Genomic DNA, 23,962 nt, shown 5'->3' with positions numbered 1-23,962 from the left:
AATACCACTCCTGGCAGTTTTGAAGCAAATTGAAAAGTGCTAACATTTGCTTACTGCAAACTACATTTAAGCATTAACTTTCCACTGAACTTGTCCAGCAAATGGGATTCATGAGATAACCTTCAATACTTTTTTTGTTTGTTTTTAGGCCACACATGGCTGTGTTCAGGGCCTACTCTTGGTTCTGCATCGGAGATCACTCCTGGCAGACCTGGGAACGATATGGGGTGCTGGGGATCAAACCTGATAGGCCGTGTGCAAGGCAAATGCCCTACCCATTGTACTACCTCTCTGGCTCCCACCTTCAACACATTTTACAGAAACAAACTAAGAATTTCTCAGTGGGGACCAGGATGCCTTGTTTTGCAGTGAAACTTCTAGTCCTGAGTAGAAGTAACACTTGGCAGAAAAGGAGCTACTGATACAAAGGGACTGGCTTCAATCCAGTGCCACTTGCCTCTCCCTGGGAAATTGTCTTTCCTTTGTCCAAATGATGCTCCAGAAACTTACCATTTACACCTCATGTCATTTGGTGTGAATCTGTTTCTTAAAAATAGACATTCTGAGTCAGACAAAGGAGATAAGGCACTTGCCTTGCAAACAGCAGAACCTGGTCCCATCATTAGCAATTGCATATGGTCCACCAAGGACCATCAGGATCACAGAGCCAGGAGTGCACCTGCTGGGTGTGATCCCAATCCCCTCTCTGCAAGCCACTGTGTAAGCTCCCAAGAGAGGTTAAAGCTATTTGATGAAATTCTTTACTTAAAAGCACTGAAAGAGGGAAGGTACCAAATGAATTGGAAAAGCCTGTTCCAATATATATTCCCTGCCTAATTTACAATGAATGGGAAGATTAGATCCTAAATAAAGATGTGCCTCAGCAGTGAATTTGAAACCCACATCACGTTAGTGATGTGATATTCATTTTTCTCATTGAAGTTAGATATGCTAAACTTATAAAAATGTGCCTGTAGCCAACTCTGCTTTCCTGGATAAGATGGGTACCTAAAGGTAACTAAGCACTGACTAGGGGGTCTGCCTGAAGCCTTGGAAACGGAATTTTAGTTTGATAAGCCATGCATCTGGCCATAACACAATTGAGTGGTTTATATTAACACTGTGGCTAAAAGTAACATAAGTGTAGTCTGTAGTTTCTTTAAATTGTATTTGACCTTTTGAGCCTTGCAACAACTTTTTGAAGTAGACTCTTCTAATTCACAGGGGAGGAAACTGAGATATGAAGAGATGGACTGACCCAAGGTTATAATAACTCCCTGAGTCAAGGTACTAAGATTATTGATGAGGAGGGACTATGCAAAGTACATAGTATTTTCATTTTTTTCCCTAAGATTTTTATAATCCTGAGCCGGGTTCGATTCCTCCGCCCTTCTCAGAGAGCCTGGCAAGCTACAGAGAGTATCTCGCCTGCACGGCAAAGCCTGGCAAGCTACCTGTGACATATTCAATATATCAAACACAGTAACAACAAGTCTCAAAATGGAGATGTTACTGGGCCCGCTTGAGCAAACCGATGAACAATGGGAGGACACTTACAGTGAGAGTGAGAGTTACGCAACACTGACAAGGTCTTTGAATAGCGGTCAGTATTGGATAATGTGTCTATGTTTCTATAACTTTGGTGAGAAAAAAAAAAGTAGACTTACACAGCACCTGGCTAGATTAGTTATCTCATTGACTCTTCTGAGAAAGAAATAATTATTAAAAAACAACAACAAACAACAATCCTGATGTGCCATGGAGCATTTACACATGGTAAGTGCTCTGTATTTAGGTATATACAAAATATCCTTTAATAACCATGACAACCCTGTAGTCAATATAATTATAGCTCCCCATTTCAGTGAAGAAAAGAGATGCCTGGTAAGTTAAACAACTCCCAAAGTGTCTGGATTATAACCCTAGCAACCTAAAAACAGAACTCTATTTCTTCTTATTTGGGGGGAGGGGGCAACTCTAATTCTTGCCTAGTAGGGTGTATTGCTTCTCAGGCAAGCATTGGGCTGAGATTTAAGAAATTTTTTGATGGTGAAAAAAAGCCCACACCTTAATATTCAAGTAAGTGTGCATTATTCACATTACAGAGGGTTTTTTAAAAGATAAATTCCATTTTCAGATGGAAATCTTTAGATTGCTAGCGTTCTGATGCCATAACTCATCCTTTTATTTACAAGTCTCTTTGCTGAATCTACCATAACTACCTTATGCAAGGATGGTTTCGCTCTGCAGTGACCTGTGACCTTCTGTCTAACATTTTTACACACACTGACTAGTTCTTTTCTTTTTTGGCTTCCTAAGCAGTGCTCAGGCAGTTCAGAAACCACCTCCTGTGATATCAGCCCAGATGTTTCAATGCTGGGGTCAGGAGAGCTGGAGGTCCCCAGGTACGGATTTGATTTAGGGACTTAGTGCATGTGCCTTGACCCCACATATTTCTCTGGTCCATTTTTGTTGTTGTTAAAATCCATTTTTTAGATCTATTTTTTCAGCAGGAAATACAATGAAGGTAAAAGGGTTCTGATCGAGGGAATAGCATTATGAATAGGTCTTTTTTTTTTTTTTGGCTTTGTTTTGGGTCACACCTGGCAATGCACAGAGGTTACTCCTGACTCTGCACTCAGGAATTACTCCTGGCGGTAGCTCAGGGGACCATATGGAATGCTGGGAAATGAACCTGGGTTGGCCGCGTGCAAGGCAAATGCCCTACCCGCTGTGCTATTGCTCCAGCCCCTAAATAGGTCTTTAGTTCATTTTCAAAGCATGACTCAATTGCTTAAAGTGAACTTATATTGAATCAGTGAAATTTATGCAAGGATATGAACTTAAAACTCAAATATAAAAATTAAAATAAAAACTTAACAAAATAATAAATTATCTAAGGCTTATTTTTTATTTACCGGTCATAGGTTACCAGTTTTTATTTTGCACAATGCACAATTTACAGTTAAAGTCTTCCTCCCAGAATATCAGAGATAAACTTGGAAGGTTCTGTGCAAGATTTTTTAGTTAAAACTTCTTATATTGGAAAAGGGAGCTCAGATAGAGAAGGGAGCCCCAAATAAAGGGTGTTGGGAGGATCCTCCCAGAATGGGAGAAGCATGCTGAAAGTAGACTATAGACCAAACATTACTGCCACTCAATGCCTCTTTTGCAAACCACAACACCCAAAAGGAGAGAGAGTACAAAAGGGAATGCCCTGCCACAGAGGCAGGGTTGGGTGGGGGGATGGGGGATTAGAGGGACACTGGGACCCATGGTGGTGGGAATGGGCATTGGTGGAGGGATGGGTATTTGATCATCGTATTATTGAAACCCAAGCACAAAAATTTGTAAATCTACAACTGTACCTCATGGTGTTTCACTAATAAAAATTAAAAACAAAAACAAAAAAAACTTCCCATATCGTATTAACCAAAAAAAATGAATTTTTATTAATAAAAATGGCAAAACTTAAATTTCTACTGAACATTTATTAAGTGCCCAATTCTGAATTAAGCACCATATAAATTTTAGTCATAATCCCTGTATTTTATCAAAGGAAACAAATAGAGAATTTAGGTAACTTGTTTAGAGTCTTAGTTTCAATTTTTCCCTTTTGTTAGAACTAAACATTTTTTTTTTTTTGCTTTTTGGGTCACACCCGGCGATGCTCAGGGGTTACTCCTGGCTCATGCATTCAGGAATTGTTCCTGGCAGTGCTCAAGGGACCATATGGGGTGCTGGGAATTGAACCTGTGTCGGCCATGTTGGCTGAGTGCAAGGCAAACGCCCAACCTGCTGTGCTTTCGCTCCAGCCCCAGAACTAAACATTTTTTACTGCTAAAGTTAAATCTATTTTTAGTAATGGGGGAAATGACTAGTATGATTTTCATTTCAATTGCAATTATATCTTAATCTTCTATTTTTATTATGGCTATAGTATCTAGTTTCCATAATTATTTCATAGTAGCACTTGTTTTCAGAGTAAGCCAATAAATATCCTTTGTAACCTAAGTGCATAAAAGACTGATTTATGGATTGCCAATCATGGATTCCTCTTAGTTGAGAGGACTTTTCATTTCTCTTAGGCTTATAATTCCAACACAATTCTTCTCTGAAGCTATTAGAGAAAATGTACAGGCTGGTTCAACATAACTCTCAATGCTGGTGGGTGCAGTTTACAGTACATAACTATTTCCAGAGGAAGACAGCACTTCATCAGAGTATTTTTTTAAAAAACATATCATCTTCATTTTATCAAATGTAAAATAAAATGATCAGAAGAGAAGCATACTGTCTGAGAGAAAAGTAACAAAATGAAAAATGAAAAAGGAATGTGAACTAGAATACGCTTCATTAAGCAGGAGTATGTTCAAGAATTGGCTGGAGCAATAGCACAGCGGTAAGGCATTTGCCTTGCGTGCAGCCAGCCCGGCTGAACCGCGTTCAATTCCTCCGCCCCTCTCAAACTACCAAGAGTATCTCACCCGCACGATACGCAAAGCCTGGCAAGCTACCCCTGACATATTCAATATGCCAAACACAGTAACTAACAACAAGTCTCAAAATGGAGACGTTACTGGGCCCGCTTGAGCAAATCGATAAACAACGGGAGGACAGTGACAGTGGACATGTTCAAGAATTGGGAACTGACATTATTTTTTGGTTCCCATTAGCTGATCATTCTACACACAGGCAGTGGTAAATGTTTAAATAAGCCCCTAGTTAAGTCTCCTGTCCTTTCTTCCAAGTTGTATAAAAGAAGGAATCAATTACTAGCATCTTGATTTAAGTGTTATAGCAGTGTCCATCTCCAAGCCCTTTAACTGTGCTCCGAAGCTGAAATTCATGCCACATAAAGAACTATGATGTTGACAAATTCAAACTAAGAATTTTCTCTGTAATTCTCTTTGCAGAGTCACAAACATTAGATTCACATAAAATATCCACACATGCAACCGAGAAGCAAAATAATATAAAGATGAATAATCATTGTAGGATTGCAAGTTTCACCCATTTATGCCATTCACATTCCTTATGGTGACTGGGGGAACCTCGTATGACATCAAAATAAAAATGAGACTTTTGCCACTTTATTCTTTACAGATCAGAGAATTGAAAAGAACATAAAAGGAAATAGTCGAGGACTTCCCAAGTCCAAGTGTGAATCCCTTCAGCAAATTCATAGCTTTGATTAAAGAACTCCTCAGGAGTTCATTATTATACGCTATCTCGCTGCAACTCTGGGTTATTCACACTAGGTTAATATGGAATCAGGAAGATTTGCAATTGACAGCCAAGTACTAGGTACTGTTTTGGCTGCTTACTAAACAGACTGGTGGATTTTTTTTTTTAAAACCAGCTGTACTGTCATCTACTTTAAGGGCAAAAGAAAATAAAATTTCCTCTTATGTTCCTCTGCACAATCAAATTAATTTCTATACCAGGTACAAATGAAAACATGCCAAAGAAACCTTTCTAAAGCAACTAAGGGAGTGAGAGATGTCACTGCTGGGAGACTGAGCTAGCTCCTGAGCAATCTGGTGGGGAACAGGTACAGTCAGGGTTAGCAGGGAGCAATGGCAGAAGCCACAAGTCAGTAAGCTCGGGGGTGGAAATGGGGAAATACTTTCAACCGCGCTGTATAAAATCAAATTGCTGTCTAAAAGGCAAGGGGCAGGGGAGGCAGCTTCACAAGCAAAAATATAAACAGAAAGGGTAGCTACCAAGAGAGTCATGTTTCTCAAAGACACACGCCTGTCAGCTTTCTCCTGTGGAAAGGGGTTAAAGCTTTTAAATGAACTGGTGTGATAAGTGCAAACTCAAAAGGACCAAAAAAAATGAATGTAGAAACAATGACAGTAAGTAGCAGGACCGAGGCTACCTCGAGTTCTCTCAGAATTCCTGACTGTCCACAGGTCTCTAAATCCTCCAATGCTTGAGACCAGAAATTCTCCTCTTGCTCAGCATCGGCAGAGTCGGCAGCCCCTGCAAAACTGCGTTGAAAATCATAGTTTGGGTTAAAAATATACAAGCATCATGCCCCCCCCCCCAATATCTAGAATCTCTCTCCTTCATCTCATACAAGAGAGATGCTATAAAAAAATAGTATGAGATGGCTTTAAAAAAATACATAGTGTGAGATGAATACCCAAGGACAGCAAAAACAAGAGCCAGGAGAACTGGTCCATGGTTGGAAACTTGGCACAAGTGGAGGGGGCGGGGGAGAAGGCAGTTAGGACAAAGAAGGGACGACTATGACAATGACAGTTGGAAATGTTGGAAATGATCACTCTGGACAAGAGCTGAGGGATATACATGATAACCTTTCAGTACCTGTATTTGCAAACCATTACACCGAGAGGAAGAGAGGGAGGGAGGGAGAGGGGGTGGGGGAGAGAGAGACAGAGAGAGAGACACAGAGAGAGACAGAGAGAGAAGGGCTTACTGTATAGAGGCAGGCTGTTGGGTGGAGGGTTGGTAGGAGAGCAACTGGGGACATTGATGGTGGAAAACGTGCACTGATGAAGGATGGATGTTGGAACATTGTATGACTGAAAGCCAATCAGAAACAACTTTGTAACTGTGTATTTCATGGTGATTCAATTTAAAAAAAAGAAAGAGATGCTTATCAGGTGAGTCTTTCTTCCAACTGTGGCCTTCAACCAGAGCCAGCTCCAGTGTAAAGAAGTTTGAGGAAATGCAAAATTTCCAGTTATAAAGGACCATGGTCTAAATAACTAGCAATGGCTGAAGAAGCTATAGCAACAGGGCACTGTATAGGGATATTTTTCAGCTTTTCTCTACAGAAAGATGACTCAAACCTTTCTCAATGAGGCAAAAAATGTGTTTCCCCCATTTACAAGCATCTGTACAGATCAATTAAGTGCAATCACTTGTTGTTTTAACAGTGAGTGTTTATTTCCCATGACTTCAAGATTACACTTTCTGGTGCACTTTCTGAAGCAGTGTTTTAAGTTTTACTGTGCACACAAACCACAGGGGACCTTGTTATTTTTATTTAGGCACTGTGATTTACAACTGTGTTAATAATAGTCTGAGGTATATAATGTTCCAATTCTACACTCATCATTAGTGACTGTATCCCTCCACAAATGTCTCATGGTCCCCTCTTACACTCCCATGCCTTTTTTTGTAAACTTAATTTAAAAAATTCTTCTTATAATTATAGTTTGGCTTCCATGTTTATAGCAGTATTGATGCGTAAGGTGTTGATGTACAGTTACCTCACTTCTCACCCACCAAAGTCTCTAAGACCCTACACTAATGTCCCGATGTCACTTCTAGTCCTCCTCACCATCTCATCAGTAATCCCCAACATGCCCCCTTTCGGGGCATGCTCAGTTCTGTGATCTAGGGCTAAGGGTTGGCCATTATTTAATACCTCCCATTCCCTTGTCTTATTTCTCTATGCGCTGCATACTGAACCTTCTCTCTCAAACTAACAAAACATCAGCCTCCAGTTCTTTTTAAGTTGCAGAAAAATTACATATTTTATCTTTTCTTATGACTAATAATTTCAGATGAATTTCCTTAAAATATTGTTCAAAGAGGGCTGGAGCGATAGCACAGCGGATAGGGTGTTTGCTTTGCATGCGGCCAACCCAGTTCAATTTCTCTGCCCCTCTCGGAGAACCCGGCAAGCTACCAAGAGTATCCCGCCTGCACTGCAGAGCCTGGCCAGCTCTCCGTGGCATATTCGATATGGAGACATTACTTGTGCCTGCTGGAGCAAATTGATGAACAACTGGAGGACAGTGACAGTGCTACTTTGATTAGGGGACAGTAAGCCCTTTTGTGTTAGTTACCAGGTTCCGTCCAGGCAGTCTTGGTTTCTAGAATCCCCCATAGAGGCAATGTGAGCAGTTTGAGCTACTAGGAGTAGAGAAATTCCATCCGGCTTAAGTGCCCACGAGGAGATTAGGATAAGGCTGTGACTGAAGAAACTTACCCGCTGGCAGTGGACTGGTCCCAGTCTTCATTACTCAGCCCCACATCTGGGTACGTCTGGCTTCGGGGTTTAGTGACTGGGGACAAACTGCTGCTCTGCTTCGGACTCCTCCAGTCATAGGTGTTGAAGGCATAGCCTGCAGCCTGGAAACTAGTGCCTGAGAGAACCATAAGAAGGCATGAGAGGGGCCAGAGTGATCGCAGAAGCGGTAAGGCACTTTCCTTGCATGGGGTTGACCTGGGTTCAATGCCTGCATCCCATATGGTCTGCTGAGCACCACCAGGAGTGATCCCCAAGTGCAGAGCTAAAAGCAAACCCTGAACTCTGCTGAGAGTGGCCCTCCAAACAAAACAAAATAAATAAATTAAAAAGAGGACATGAGTATCTACTCTTGAGAATATCTCGAGAATGGTCTGTTCAGGAACTTGTCTTCTGTGGTTTCTGCTACACTGTTCAAGGGGGCTGCCTTTGGCCTGGGGATCTGAAAGGCCGTCAAAATCATTCTCAAGTTTATATTCAAAACACAGTCCCACGTATGATCTCAGCTGATTTAGATAACAACTTGGAAGCATGATCCTTCTCCTAAGAGGCTTCTCTCTGCTGGGCTTGGGTCCCCCTTTGTCTGGATAGGAGTGCTGATGGTCCGGATATACAAACCTGTATATTACCAGAGCAAGTTCCAGTTTCCTGCCCAGACAGCCCTGTGCTCACCTCTAATGTGTCGAAGGATTTCTTACCCATGTCTCATGTCTCTCCTAAGAGTGGAATCTGCCACCAGATGAGGGATCAGGGTTCACGGAGTACCCAAGGGGTATGGAGGAAAGCCTGGCTATGTGGGCCCTCAAGTGTTAGGGAGGAGTTGAGAATAGCTTAGTCCAGTGAGAAATGACACTGTTCGCAGGTGGAAGTATCGGATCCCAACAATAACAGGGGGTTAGGGCCTAGTAAGTACTGACCAGGCAACAGCACTCCATAAGTGCTTTATCTGTATCACCTAGCATATTCCTCCCCGTAGCATCTTTCAAGGGCTGGAGCAATAGCACAGCGGGTAGGGCGTTCGCCTTACAAGCGACCAACATGGCCGACCCGAGTTCGATTCCTCCGCCCCTCTCGGAGAGCCCGGCAAGCTACCGAGAGTATTCGATATGCCAAACACAGTAACAACAGTCTCCAATGGAGACGTTACTGGGCCTGCTCGAGCAAATCGACGATCAACGGGAGGGCCTTTTACCTTTAGCATCTTTCAAGATAGATATTTTTGTAGACTTTGCCTATTAAAACTGAGGCTCCTAAAGGATTTAAATAATATCTCAGGGTATTTACAAAACGTTCCTGGTTTTAGAAAAACCATGTCCATAGACTTCTTCCACAAACCAACTTGGCTGACAAAGTAGCAGCCAGGGTGTAGGAACTGCCAGTTTTCCCTTGTCTTCCCCTTTCACCCTGGTTTTATGCTGCTTTTCAAGTGAAAGACACAGTTCTCATGTATCCCAAAGCTCTGACAGTGATGGTTTCTGGGACAGTCAAAATTCCCAGGTAACAAATCATGGGATAATGGGGAGGTTCTGAGGGAGGGGCCCTTCGGAGCAGCACTTTATTTCATGCAAGCACTGCAATATTGAAGGTTCTTAGCATCTCTCATCCATCCATCACTCTATACCCAGAATGGGAATTCAGAAGCTGAAGCCTCATCAGGCTGAGGGGTGGGTTCTGTGTTGTTTATCTGAATTGCAGAAGAAAAACAGACTTTCTTTCTCACAGGAAGTTAATTACGACTAGCCTGATTAAGGCAGTGAGAAATGGCTTTGACAAAGTCTAGAATGACATTTTCCCTCAGATTTGTGCCTCAAAACTTTGACAAATATATATTGAAAGCATATTTACAATAACCTAAATATGATAATCTTTGTGAATATTTTAATTTGGGGGAAAATTTGGGTAAAAAGTAAAGTAAAGGCCCTCCCGTTGATCGTCGATTTGCTCGAGTGGGCCCAGTAAGGTCTCCATTGGAGACTTTGTTGTTACTGTGTCTGGCATATCAAATACTCAGTAGCTTGCCAGGCTCTCTGAGAGGGGCGGAGGAATCGAACTTGGGTCGGCCATGTTGGCTGCGTGCAAGGCAGACGCCCTACCCGCTGTGCTATCGCTCCAGCCCAACTTTATTTTTTTTTTTCCATCCCAGGTACTCCACATGATTCCCTGAGTCCCCAAGAGTGATCCCTGAGCACAGAGCCAGGAGTAAACTCTGAACACAGCCATGTATGGCCCAGAGATTTTGGGAGACAACGTTAAAGTAGCATGGTTTATGCAGTTTTCAGAAGTTTTTTAAAAATTTATTTTTTAATGGAAGGGGTGATCAAATGAGACAGTGAGGACTTTATTGGCAGGACTCACCCTATAGCTGGGCTGTATTCAGGTAGTAAATGTGTGTGTGTATGTGTGTGTGTGTGTGTGTGTGTGTGTGTGTGTGTGTTTGAACTGAGCTACCATATGTATTTCTTACTTTGCATAAAATGTGGGATAGAGACAGAAAGATATCACAATGGGTAAGGCACTTTCCTTGAATGCAGCTGATTTCAATTCCTGGCACCACGTACAGTCCCCCAATCTCAATCAGAAGTGATCCTTTAGCATAGAATCAGGAGTACACCCTGAGCACTATTGGATCGAACCCTCCCCTGCTGCTCCCCCAAATAAAAACACAATATCTAGTGAACCTAGGTCCTTGTTTTCATCTACAATTAAAACACCTGCCACACATTCACCATCTTCATGGCATTTCACTCTTCCTCTTCCCCACTTTCCCTCCACTTTTTCAATCCTTTGATGACTTCCTCCCTCATAGAGGGAACAAAGGAAACAAGCTGGCCTGGGAAAGATGTGCTCTGAGGGAAGGATTCGATGTCAAACACCCAGGGAATGTCACATCTGCTGGCCGGAGACATTCTTTGCACTCTACATAGGACACCGAGGACGGGGGTCCTTAGCAGAAGCAGCAGCTCTGCTTCCCTACCTCCTTTTCTTTCTTTGAAAACTGCAGAAGTGTCAGCAATTTGGGTGAAGACTTGTGTTAAATGTGTGGTTTCTTGTCCAAAGGACTCGGAATACAGTACCTCTGCCTCTTATCAACAGATAGTGGGGGTGACCCAACCACTGCATTTCTCCTGGGACCCTCTGGTAGGGACCCTTCCAAGCTAAAGGAGCAAACCCCAAAGAGGGACATTCTCACTTTTGGTGAGGTAGACAACTCTTAACTTCCCTTAACTGACTTTCACACTTGCCAAGAGTCAGATGCTAAATGATGATGACCCTCAGAGAATCCTTTTCAGATAAGCTTAACCCATATCATCATCCAGTTTCCCGGGGAAAGTCCTATATTCTTTAGACTGGGAAGAATACCCTTCTGGTTTTCCTTCCAACTATTGCTAGTCAGGTGGTTCTTGGTGACTTAGGCTAGATGGTAAAGATGGAGAAGTAGATGCACAGGCTCATTAGCAAGGCATCACTTGAAAGGCATGTCAGTCCACACCTTAAAATGTAATATTCAATGGTTATTTCAATATTCAGTGGTTACTTTAACATTCAATGATCACTGCATTACAACAAAGCAGGACACGAAGTAGGCAGGGATTAGAAATTTCTCATAGCAGGGCACTGAGTCAGAAGACCTGGATCTGATCCATACTTCCCAGGCATAGGCAAGGAGGCAAAGGAAGAACCTTGGCTCAAATCCCAGCTTTCCCAGTTCTGTAGTCTTGGCCAAATCAGTGTACAATGAAAAGAGTGCTTTGTTTTTCACCAGGTTGATAAAATCAAAACAACAGAGACAAGTACTTCTGACAGTGCCTAAAACACAATGACGTTTTAAGAAACACTGATGTGTAATACACACACACAACTATACAACTATTGGTAGTGGGGTGCTCTGCAGAATTGTTTGGGGCCACTTTTGGTGATACTGCCTCCTGAGTTTAGGCTTGAAGGTTAGGTGTGAGCTTGGTGATGCAGAACTTCTTGAGTGTGATGGTGCATGGGGGCCACCGGGCCATCCTTGTAGTGTTTAGGAGTCACCAGGGCTGTACCTGGCAATGTTCCAGGTCTTAAGCGGCAACGTAGGGAGAGATATCAACAACCTTTTTCACTCTTTTCCTGGCCCCAGGTGGCCATTACTTTTATTTTATATCAAGCCATCCAGTATCCCATTTTTAACAACATTATTATAAAATAAGGAGCATAAGAAAGGAGGGCACCATTAGCATTAAAAATTCAGTAAATATTAGAGCCCCCTCCAAAGGGACAGGTACTAGAAGAGAATTGAAATGCAAAGATAACCACAGTAGATTCCTAGCCTCCAACTGTGCAAATGAGCTTATGCATAGGAGAGAGGAGAAACAGGCTAGAAAGTCAGTTCTCAGAGCTGTGAGAAGCCCTGTCCTGTTAGTCTGAATATGCTGATGTGCAAGAACAGTTAGGCTGAATGTAGGTCACATGAGTTGCCACAAGAAAGGTGATATACTGCCTTGAAGTCAGAGACTAAGTTGTCGCTGCATTTTCTAATAGGTTGGGTCAGTCAGTGTAGGTACGGGAGTCAAGAAAAGGTACAGTCATAGGAATCTGTTTTCTGTCCACATGGTCCATTAATGAGTTTCTGCTTCACATTTAAATAGAAGGAAATACTGTAAAATACTCTGGTCCCTCTTAGCCCTCTCTTAGCATTAGTATATACTCATCCCCGTAGGAATAGCAGAGATTTACTCAACAGTGAAATTTTGAAAAAAGAATGCCGGGTCTATACTCAATCCCTTCTTGGCTTTCTCTGGACTCAGCTTCTCCTGCTGCTGCTTCTGCAAAGTGAAGGGCGATACCAACGTCCACTCTTGTGACTTGCTCGGTGCAAAGGGAGAGTTCAAGTCTAAAAGTGGCTGAGAGTCAGATGTGTATTCAAAACAGTTGAGTCTTTCTCTCCATCCTTAGTACTGGAATAAGGATCAATTTAGGGAGTGGCTTCTCAGGAGACACCTCCTAGCCTTCCTTGATGTTAAGTTTCTGTAGAAAATTCTGGTCAAGAATATGTAAATAGAATCCCTAGAAGCTTCCATATGATGCCTCTTGCCTAGTGCCTGGAAGGTAAAAGGTAGATGAAATAGCTGGAGCACCAGTAACTATCTAGGACCCTGTAACTATCCAGGCATAAAAAGAGAAGATACATCGAAGGACAAAGGTTTGTGATGGTATGTAGAGTTATATATTGGCTCGAAATGCCTACTTCTCTATGATTTGAGTCATTATTATAGGAGGGTTTTCAGTTCTACTCAGCTGACTCAAATCCACCTGTTATGTTGGTTAACAGTTTGCTTGCATATATGACTTTCCTCTCATTTAACTAAACCCCAAAGTTTATATTTGGGTTGCGGGGGGCAGGGAAGGGAAGTCCAGATTTTCTAGGGGTAAAAAGTTGATGTTATGACCAATAGCTGTCTCCAATTTCCATTTCTCATTAATCTGGAATTGATAATTTAGAAAAGGTAAATTAACATATTCAAACACCTATCGCTACCTAAATACCAGAGATCAGAATTTGCTAAAGAATAATGAGAAGTTTGGGTTATGTGGAGTGAAAAATAAAAAAGGCACTATCAGAAAGAATTGGCAAGTGAGATAAAGGAATTGTGGATAGGATTACAAAGAATGCTTTATTTTAAACTAAATACCTTTGACTTTTTCTTATAACAATGGAGAACCACTGTTACTGTTCCTTTTCTTTTTAAATAGAGGTTTTTAATAATAAATTTTCAGTCACTATATTTATAACACTGTTCATGACAGTATTATGCATCCAATGTTCCAATCCTACACCCTCTATCACTATCTGAATATCCCCTTCAGCTCCCAACTAAAGGTTATTTCAATAATAGAGTGGCAAGAATAATTTAATTTTTCTAAAGATTTTGTTAGAAAATGTGGATGTGGAATGGTGAGATACTTACAGGAAGGAGATGAGTAAGAAAGCAAATGTTTCTGCTTGATGACGTTTTCTTGTGGGGTGGAGGGTGGGAGACAGTTTGGGTCACACACAGTGGTGCTCAGGGGCTATTCCTGGATCTGTTCAGAAGTCTTTTGGCAGTGATAGGGAACAAACTAGTTTCTAGTTGTATTGCAACTAGAAAGGAAGTGCCTTACCTCCTGCATCACCTCTTCAGCCCCTAGATGAAGGTTTTCACACACAGGTAGTAGTAAGCAAGGGAGATGCAAGAGATGTTGATGTTGAAAGAAGGAAGATGTCTGGGTCCTTTATGACACTGTGTATGTGTGTGTATGTGTGTGTGTGTGTGTGTGTAAGAGCTCTCTTTCTCTTCCAGCACCTTTATTGCAGTAGGAGAAAATATCTCGTTATGTTATTTAAACATACTCATTTGAGTTTTCTTGGAAATGTAGGTAAACTTAATCTCAATCTGATGCAGGTGGATGATGATAGCATGATTTAATATAAGGAATATTGAGTAAAATTGGGTTTGCATAAAGGCAAGCTGGCTGCCCTAGTTGAGATGAAGTTAACAGACTCTGAGGAATACCATTTTACACCAGGAAGAAATGAAAACAGCCACAGACAGAATGGAATAAATGAGGCAGCCCAGGTGTAAGAAAAATTGACTGCCAGAAATATAATTACTTTGTTTTACTGAATGATAAAGTAAGCACATGAAATTAAAAACAAAACAAAACACACATGATATTAGGAACTAGATTTTAGATTCAAAATGATAAAAGAAACAAACTAAAAAACAATTTTTAGATATGTACTTCCTAAATAATTATTTTTTATTTAGAATAAGAAATCTTTCTTTTTTTTCCTTCCCTCCATACCTCCCTAGGTTCCAATATCTGCTTTCACACTTTGAACCAAAAGTGAGGTATATGATAGGGATGGAACTGTTTCTCCCCTCATGGTTCAGTTTCATAAATTGATGTGCTAACTCGCAATGGGATTTTTGTTGCAGATGTGACCTTTATAGAGGTGATTAAGGCAAAATGAGTTTTATGTAGGATGGTCCCTAATCCAATCTAAGGGGTGTCCCTAGAAGAGAAAAAACTTTGGACACATCTGAAACATTGGGAAAGCACAAGCACAGAAGGTGGCCACAGGAGGCCTCAAGGAGAAGGCAGCATCTGCAAACCAACGGTAAGGGATCTCAGGAGAACCTACACCTGCCAACACCTTGATTTCAGGCTTCCAACTCTTAGAACAATGAGAGAATAAATTTCTGTCATTGAAGCCATGAGTTGGCAGAACTTTGTTTTAGCAACTCAAGTGAACTAATATGGGGAATAAAATTCAGTCTATATTCATTTTACTGAGAGTAATGTTTAGTGTTATTCATAATGAAAAATGGATCTTCACAAATGTTGGCATAATAAAAATAGGTCTTCACAAATGTAGGCACTTCTGAAAGCAGATGAGATCTTGGTATAATGATTTTCATTTTTACAATAACGAAACCTCAAATATTTGTAAAATTCTAATACTCTATTATTGTACTGTTTTGTTTTCGGCACTGGAATATATTACAGATTAATATCTTCTATTTGTAGCCCTTAATTCACCTTCAAGATTAATTTAGAAACATAAACTGAACAACATTGGTTCATACAAATTTTGAAATCAGAGAATGGTTTGGAAATTCAATCTTCAATGGCAATTGTAGGATTGCTGTTCCTGCCATTGCTTTCATTTTTGAAGCCAATTTTAATGTACAAGCATGAGCCAGAAATTTTCCTTTCCAAATTTGCTTTCTAAAGACCCAATTTTGTTAAGAATAAAAAAATGAAATCCTGTATTTGTGTAACTATTTGTAATTGTCCTTGCCAAAAATTGTTCAATGTGTTTGGATGAGCCTGAGGTTACAAAATGACAGAGCAAAGGTAATTTTATCATCTACCAGAGAGCACCTCCAAATGAAAAGGGATGGAAAATAACAGTAAGCAATTCCATCTTCAATAAAGTTAAAACCATTACAAATAAATGAATCTACTAAATTTTGAAGAAAGTAAAAAAAAAAGAGTTGCAGGTGATGGCAAAAAGAGAAAGATACCTAGGGATAGAGATTTCTGGGAGGGTCCAACCTTCCAAATCAGGGACCATTGCAAGAGAAAAAACAATTCTTTGGAGCACTAGAGTGGATTAGGTGGTGGCAGGAGCTTCCATGACCAGCTTGGCATAAGGGTAAAGTCAGAGGGATGGGCGAAAGACAACATGAACAGATGTGCCATCATAGAGAATGACAGGCTACAACTCTCACCAATATGTTAGTCTCCTCCTTTTCTGTGTTTTGGTCACACTTAGCAGAGCTCAGGGGTTACTCCTGGTTCTGCACTCAGGAATTACTCCTGCTGCTCAGGGTACCATGTGTGACTCAGGACATCAAACCCGGGTTGGCTATGTAAAGGCAAATGCTCTACTCACTGTACTATTGCTTTAGCCCCTATGTTGGTCTCCTCTTGCATTGAATATCCTTGGACAAATCTGGAGAGAACAATCATAGGATTTCTCAGAGTGAAAGGAAGAATAAATACTCCACAAGAGGACCGGGGTCACAGCTTAAAGAGCTGGTGCAGATGCTTTACATGCAGGAGACCTGCTTTCTCTCTCTGTCACCACTGTGAGTGACTCCCTAGCACCAAACCAAGAGGTCAGACACTTACCTTGAGCATCTCTGGGTATGGGGGAAAAAAATCGCAAGACACAACAGAGTCAAAATCTAAAATTCTGGTCAAGCAGGGGGCATGAAGATAAGGGTCTGGGAAATGGGAGATGGAAGACCAGTGGAAGTCTGCATCTGAGAACTAGAGAGCTATGCAATAGAATTGAAGCTTATCCAATGTGGACTTCTTCAAACACAATCTAGTTCCTCCTATTTCAGCTTTGGCCACTCAGTCCTAAGTTCCTCTTTCTTCCCTTTTCATTAACATACTTCAAAATACTGGTACTTGTTAACTGTCTGACCTTAATCTGGGTATTCTTCTCCATAAGAACAAGGTTCCTATCTCTTTGATACATCAGTGAATAGCTACTGTACACTGGTCTTATGACGTACCCAGCATCAGGTATCTGTGAATAAGTGAATGGGATTGGAAGCAGAGAACAGGAAGGAATGTGGTTGCAGACGCTGACTCCTAAGCCACCTTACGGAAATGCAAATCTACTAAAATAAAGACATATAGACTTAGTGGCATCATGGGAAATATGAGAGGGCTTCGGGAGAGGGTAGGGGAGCTGTCAAAAGGCTGGAGGGACAGTTTAGTGGGGAGACTCGACATCTCCCAACATGGTATTCAATAGGAAAAGAAATAAAGTTATATGTCTTGATTTTGAGGGGTATTTTTTTTTTGGGGGGGGTCACACCAGCCAGCAGTATTCAGGGATTACTCCTGGCTCTGTATTCAGGAATTACTCCTGGTGGTGCTCAGGGGACTGTATGGGGTGCTGCGGATCAAACCCAGGTCGACTTCATGCAAGGCAAATGGTCTGGCCCCATTGATTTTTTTGGTTTGTTCTGGGACCACATCTAGTGGCGGTCAGGGCTTAGTCCTCACTCTGAGCTCAGAGATCACTTCTGGAAGGGCTCAAGGGACCATTGGATTTATAGAGATTGAAACCAGGTCAGATGCATGCAAGGAAACAGTGTGCCTGCCTGCTATACTCTGCTCCCTATATGTCTTATTTTTAAAAGTAATGGCACAAACACTATCCGGAGAAATCTGGGGCAACTCATATGACAAAAAATGAAAGAAAACAAATAGACTGTGTTCTTGGTAAACAATAAACTCAAAATGAGTGACAGGTACAATGGGAGTGCACAACTAGAATGCTGAGCTGGGCTGCAACAGTAGTCCTACTGTCTTCACTGATGAAGGTGACAGGCAGCATTTTCTCTGGGCTGTCAGACTCTTTCCTTCCTGAATGTTCCACTTTAATCAGGTACAGGCTTACCCCTGACCTTATTCAGAAGAGAGGCTCCCAGGATGATACACTCCAAAGTAAGTTATGTGTGGATCTAGAGCTATTTTGCTTGCGAAAGAAGAGATTCAAAGACAGTCATGCTCACTGCCTTTGTGTATCTTAAGGGCTGTCAAGAGGAGGAATCTTTCAACTAGTTCTCAATGAGCTTGAGGATAGAACTAGGGCAAAGAGGCAGAAGTGACAGACAAGCAGACTGCAGTTCAATACCACAGAGAACTCCAGCTGTCTGAGAAATGCAGGTGGACAGGGGGAACTGCCTCAGAAATTAGGGAGCAACCTGTCAATGAAGCACTGCAGCCCACAGGTCAGTGCCACACTGGACACAGGGCAGCTGACTTCCAGGCTCTCTCTTAATGCCCTAATTCTGCGGTCAGCTTAGCCATCTGTCCTCCACACTCACAATGTGAACCACCCAACAGTTTACAAAGTCCTTTCACGTAGGACAAATGATTTACAAATGTAAGATATTTGGGCTAGTTTTTCATCACCTTGGACTTCAATTCTATCCTGATTGCCATTTCTCTACTTAACTCCTATCTCTCTTCAACCTCAGCAAGTGTTCTAATTTACAAACTCCAACTTTCTTCATGGGGCCAGAGAGATAGTACAGTGGGTAGGGTGCTTGCCTTGCATGTGACTGGCCCAGGTTTGATCTCTAGCATCCTATATGATCCCCTGAGCACTGGAGTAATTCTTGAGTTGAAATCTCTGCACACTGCCAGTAACCTCAAAGCAGCCCCCCCCCCAATCTGACTTTTATATTATTATGGCTTCTATTTTCTGTCTATAGGACTTCAGATTTTCAATTTTTTTGATAAATAAATGGTTTTATTAATAAATGAAGAACCCTAATTTAATATGGTATTGCGCCTACTAGAAAAAAGACAGACTTGCTAAGTAAGCACTTATCCATCACCTTATATGCAGAACTCAATAAAACAAAGCTTCTTCACAATCATTTTGTAATAAAAGTCTCCACAGTAATAAACAAAAATGTTAATAAAGCATCTAACTTGATAGAATTTGACTTGTGTCCTTTGTCTAAAGTATCTCCAGAAAACACATCACTTTGCAGGCAGTGAAAATATCTGTTATCTGGTGGCACAGATAACTTGTCACATGGTATTTTGACTTGAAAAAATTAATTGCCAGGCAAATGAAAGCTCCTATTTTGGGTGTTCAAAATATTTCTATCAAAATTCTAATATCATTCTTAACAAGTAATGACTTGACAACCTTGAAATGTCTCTTCATTTCATTTTCCTCCACCCTCAGGGAATAACATAGAAAACGACACAAAGGCAAACTGGAGAAAGCACTAACAGAACCAGGAAAAGAGCCAACCTGATACAGACTGGCCTAGAAAGTAATTAACTAAGTTAGAAAGCAATACTCCCAGTGAAACCATGTGTTCCTGGAATTGTTATAGGTTGTGTTTCACTCTCCCACCGATTTAACCTCAGAAAAGGAATTCAGAGACTGGACTACATGTAAGATATTAAGAGAGAAGACAAAATTCAGGTCAGGTGAAGCGAGACTTTCTGACACTTTGTTGTGAAGTTGGGTATCAGTGGGGAGAAAACAGATTTTTGTTTTGTTTTGGGACCACACCCATGGTTGGCTAGCTATGCACTCAGGACTTACTCTGGCGGTATTTAGAAAACTGTATGGGATGCTGGGGATTGAACCCAGGTCAGAGTGTGTAAGACAAACGCCCTGCTATCTCTCCAGCTCAGGAAACAGATTTTTTAAAGAGACAATTTAAATGTTTGTATTCAGTATTCAATCTAATACTTTTCATGTGTTTATATTGTTGATGACACTAGATTTTAATGTGGGTTATCCCACTTCACATGAAAATGATGCTAACATATGTTTTTTTTATATTGTGACTGCTACTTTCTACTAATGATGAGTATTCAGGGAAGCCTCTACTTAAAAGTTTCCATTAAAAGTCAGAGGGAGGCAGCAATAAATGGAGTCAACAAATCATTGGCTGATCTCCTTAAAGCATCACCAGCACTACCCAATCCATCTTGGTGGAAACCTTGTGAAACAACAGGTCCTGTCATCAGTGAAAAGCAAACAATGGGACTTGTCTTCAGCAAACCACTTTTATATACGGTTTGTTTCCTATTAATCTAAACTTGAAGGAGAAGCTCCAGATTGAACACTGGAACACCAGTTGATCAAACAGGGGCTGGCTAGTGTTTGAGAAACATTTGTGACTTAGCTTCAGGAAGGAGGAGGAATAGTAAGGTCACCAGGACAACTGTGTTTAATAAGGCTGTACTGATGCAGACACAATGCAGTGAGTTTTTAAAATTTTATTTTCATGGAGAGGGTAGATCTTTAAAAAACCTGAACTTCAGCAATGCCAAGTCCTCCGTTCCTTGGGGCTAGGACATACCTTGATTCCCATAGTTTGTATCGATTCCGGAGCCATCCCACGAGTCCACGGCACTGTCCACACTGGGCACGGTGGATGGGTACATGTCGGTGAGCTTGCCCGTCTTCTGAGACGAGGAGGAGTCCTCCTCTACATCTCCCAGGTCACTCAGGTGGCTGGGGATGGGAAATTTCTTGGGACTTGATGCTGACTGGGCTTTAAAGTCAGGAAAGGAGTGTAAGTATCAGTAAATGGAAACAAAAGTATACTTAGGAGTTGGGAGACAATATTGAGAGGCATGCTCCTGACCCACGTTTAATCCCCAGCACTACATAGTCTCATTAACATCTTCAGATGCACCCCTGGAGGTCCCAACCATCACCGGATATGGCCCTGAAGACCCCTTCCCCTCAAGCACCACTATAGTGGCCTGGGTTAGCTTGGCATCCTCTGGCCCTAGCCAGAGGGTTCCTGTCCTGGTTGGCTAAGAACTGCTGTTGGGGACCCCATTCCAGATAAAAGAGCTACTCAAAACACTTCTTGGTTGGCATCATTTTCCTCGAAATACACACAGGCATTTGCACATTCTTTCAGGGAAGGAAATGCACTGGAAATCCTTAATTGTGGCTCTCGACCCACTCACCATCTGTCTGTTTCTTAATTTTCAAGGTGACAGTCTCTCCTGCCATCTGTAGCAAGTGGATGGCTTCACTCAGAGGCTTCCCTTTCAAGCTGCTGCTGTTGATGGCAAGGATTCGGTCTCCTATGTGGATCGCACCCGTTCTGAAATACCAAGCAATAATAGGAAAGGTAGAAAGAATTCCTGCATTGAATTATAAATTCCCCAGCTGACTTTATTCATAGTAATGAAGACTTGGCAAGGGTATCCAGAAGCAACTTCTAGCTTTCTCCTGGGCAATGTTACAAGTTAACGGCATCTGTTGTGAATTACTTTTTCCATTTCAAATAATATTAGAAAAATTGTTTTAATTAAAATGGACTTCTGTGCTTTGTAAGTTCCAAGACAGCGGAGTCATTTGGTTACTCCTTAAAAATCTGAAGGCAAAAAACAGTGTTGGAAGATACATGTGCTGCTGTTTGCAATGGAGCAACCCTTCTTGGGACAGATTCAAATCAATAGATACAACCAATACCCCAGTTCTCCATAGGTGAGGTTCAGAAAGAAGGGAATATGCCTGAGATCTCTGTGTGACCTATATGCTAACTTCCCAGCTGATGATTCCAAGGACTGAAAAGGTTATCCTTAGGAATCAATAAGAAGATGTCTGAATCCAACTCTACTGCCTACCAGCTGTGTGACCTGCAAACCTTATATTTTACCTCTCTGTGAGTGAGTTTCCTCAGCATTGCCATGAGAGTAATCATCTCACAAAGAGGTCTTGCGGATTAAATAGGAAACATATAAGGAGTTTAAGATGCAGTTTAAAATGTGGAAAGAAGAAAATTTCTTTACCATTAAACTGACAGACCTTTGATACTTCCCCATCTCTTCTTTTCTCATCCAATTCTGAGTGAGCAGTTTGTAATTTGTAATTTGGATATTCATCATATATATTTGGAGGCATTGAGGGGGGTCTTGGGGGTGGGGAGGATGAACAGCATAACAGCATAGTAGGACACCTCCAGGATGGTATAAAACTCAATTCTTTGGACCAGAGAAACAGTACAGCAGGTAGGGTGCTTGCCTTGCACACAGTTGACCCGGGTTCTACCCCTGGAACTGTAGGAGTGATCCCTAAATTCAGAATCAGGAATTAGCCCAGAGCACAGCTGGAAGTGGCCCCAAAACCAAAAAAAAAACAAAAGGAAGAAAGAAGTGCAGTTTAACAAAGGGTAAACAGGAAGGTGTATATGAAAACAGAAACAAGTCAAAGAAACATATGAGTGCCCCCTGGGGCCAGAGAGATAACACAGTGGGCAGGATGCTTGCCTTGCCCACAGCTGACCAGGGTTTGATCTCTGGCACTCCATATAGTCCTCTGGGCAGAGCCAGAAGTGATCACTGAGTGCAGAGCCAGAAATAAGTCCTGAGCACTGCAGGGTGTGCTCCACTCCAAAATAATAATAATAATAATAATAATAATAATAATAATAATAATAATAATACCTAAAAACCAAATGAGTGCCCAAAATAACAGGATATAACTTAGATGGTTCATTTATTTGTTTCATGAAGATAAAGTCAGTTTTATATTCTTCCAAAAACATAATAGCTAAGCCCAGCATCTGTCAGGTAATAGAAGATCTGTAACTGTGAATTGTACTAGACAAGTCTTTTAATCTCCCTGAACCTTAGTCTCCTCCTCTGAAAATAGATAACATATAAATCTACCTCTAGTCGACTGTAGTCAGTTTACACATTTCTGGAGACGAATCTCAATGTTAAGCTCATGACATCTTTAACAGCCTGTGAGATGCCCTTCAAAGTCATTGGAGTTTTGCCTGAGAGTTCTCAAGCTCAAAAATCAATCCTTTGTGCAGATTTGAACGTCAACAGATAACCAAGCAGGAGAGGGAAGCCTGTTTTTATGCGGCCGCAGGGGAAGGAAGCCCATCTCAGACACAGGGAATTGTAGCACTGCCTTCAACTTTTACCTTTCAGCTAATCCCCCTTTAGTGAGACTTGAAATGATTATAGGATCAAACGGCTCTTCAGTTCCTGAAATTGTGATGCCTAGGGGGCCGCCATAGCGCTTAAGCTCCACGGTGTAAATAATTGCTCCAGAACTTTCTTGTTCATCTGCAATAAATGCCAAGGAGTCATAATTGGTTTATTTGGAAAAGAACAAAGTGATAAGCCACATATATTCATACATTAAAAAGAAATTCAAACTAACATCAGCCAAAGCATTAGATCTCGGAAAATGAATAACTATTTTGGGAAGGAGTTCTTACCAGGACATTGAATTTCAATATAGATCCATGTAATCACCCAAGTGCCTAATGAATTATGTTTAAAATCTGTAAGTGATTCACCCAGCTAGCATGGTTGACTTTATAAACTAGTACATGTCTAATACTGCGCTTGTCCAGTATTTTATAAGTGTGCTATTAAATACCCATGAAATGAACATAGGTTGCAGGAGACAATATGGGAGAAAAAGGCCTCTTCACCCGTAACAAAGAGACCAGGTCACATGCAAATACTGTTCTTAAGCTTGGTGAGCATGTTAGCCTTCAATATAGAAAAACTTATGCTATTTAGGGTTGAAGTAAGCATTAATATGTACTTGGGTTTTGGCCATGATCCAGAGACTCAGAAATAAAGCTCCTGAAGAGAGTAACATAGAACATTCAGACTCTGCACCAGGCTGTCTTCACTGGGGAAACTCGGAGGAGTTGGGTTGAGTTTCCTTCCCCGCCCCAGCAGAACCCCGGTAGCTGAAAACCTCGGGAACCCAACTACCGCCATGCTCACAGCCGCTCTCCATAGGCTTAGGAGGGAATCTGCAGAAAAAAATGAGGTAAGCGGGACCAGTGACTGAAATCTACAAGACTGCTCGAAGTGGGAATGGAACTCCTTCCTACCCCCAACTCCTAAGTTTACCAGTAGCTTGGCAGT

General features: G+C 41.4%; 1 protein-coding gene across 12 annotated transcripts in view; it reads right to left on the bottom strand.

Annotated features, from left to right (window-relative positions):
• GRIP1 (glutamate receptor interacting protein 1) overlaps window positions 1–23,962 on the bottom strand; it is a 798,871-nt gene that overhangs the window by 23,754 nt on the left and 751,155 nt on the right. For 9 of the 12 annotated variants that reach the window (XM_056130719.1, XM_056130715.1, XM_056130717.1 and 6 more), the window contains 6 exons: window positions 22,996–23,140; window positions 21,023–21,162; window positions 20,401–20,595; window positions 7,973–8,129; window positions 5,885–5,996; window positions 5,727–5,771 (listed from right to left, as the gene is read on the bottom strand). In XM_056130719.1, coding sequence (XP_055986694.1) covers window positions 5,727–5,771; window positions 5,885–5,996; window positions 7,973–8,129; window positions 20,401–20,595; window positions 21,023–21,162; window positions 22,996–23,140 — 794 coding nt within the window. The remainder of the gene's footprint in view (window positions 1–5,726; window positions 5,772–5,884; window positions 5,997–7,972; window positions 8,130–20,400; window positions 20,596–21,022; window positions 21,163–22,995; window positions 23,141–23,962) is intronic. The other 3 variants (XM_056130718.1, XM_056130723.1, XM_056130724.1) reach the window with 1 other exon arrangement.

This window comes from Sorex fumeus, unplaced genomic scaffold (genome assembly GCF_029834395.1).
Source record: "Sorex fumeus unplaced genomic scaffold, SorFum_2.1 ptg000081l, whole genome shotgun sequence".
NCBI lineage: Eukaryota > Metazoa > Chordata > Mammalia > Eulipotyphla > Soricidae > Sorex > Sorex fumeus.
The sequence above is the reverse complement of the archived record's forward strand: the minus strand, read 5'-3'. Positions and strand labels throughout refer to the sequence as shown.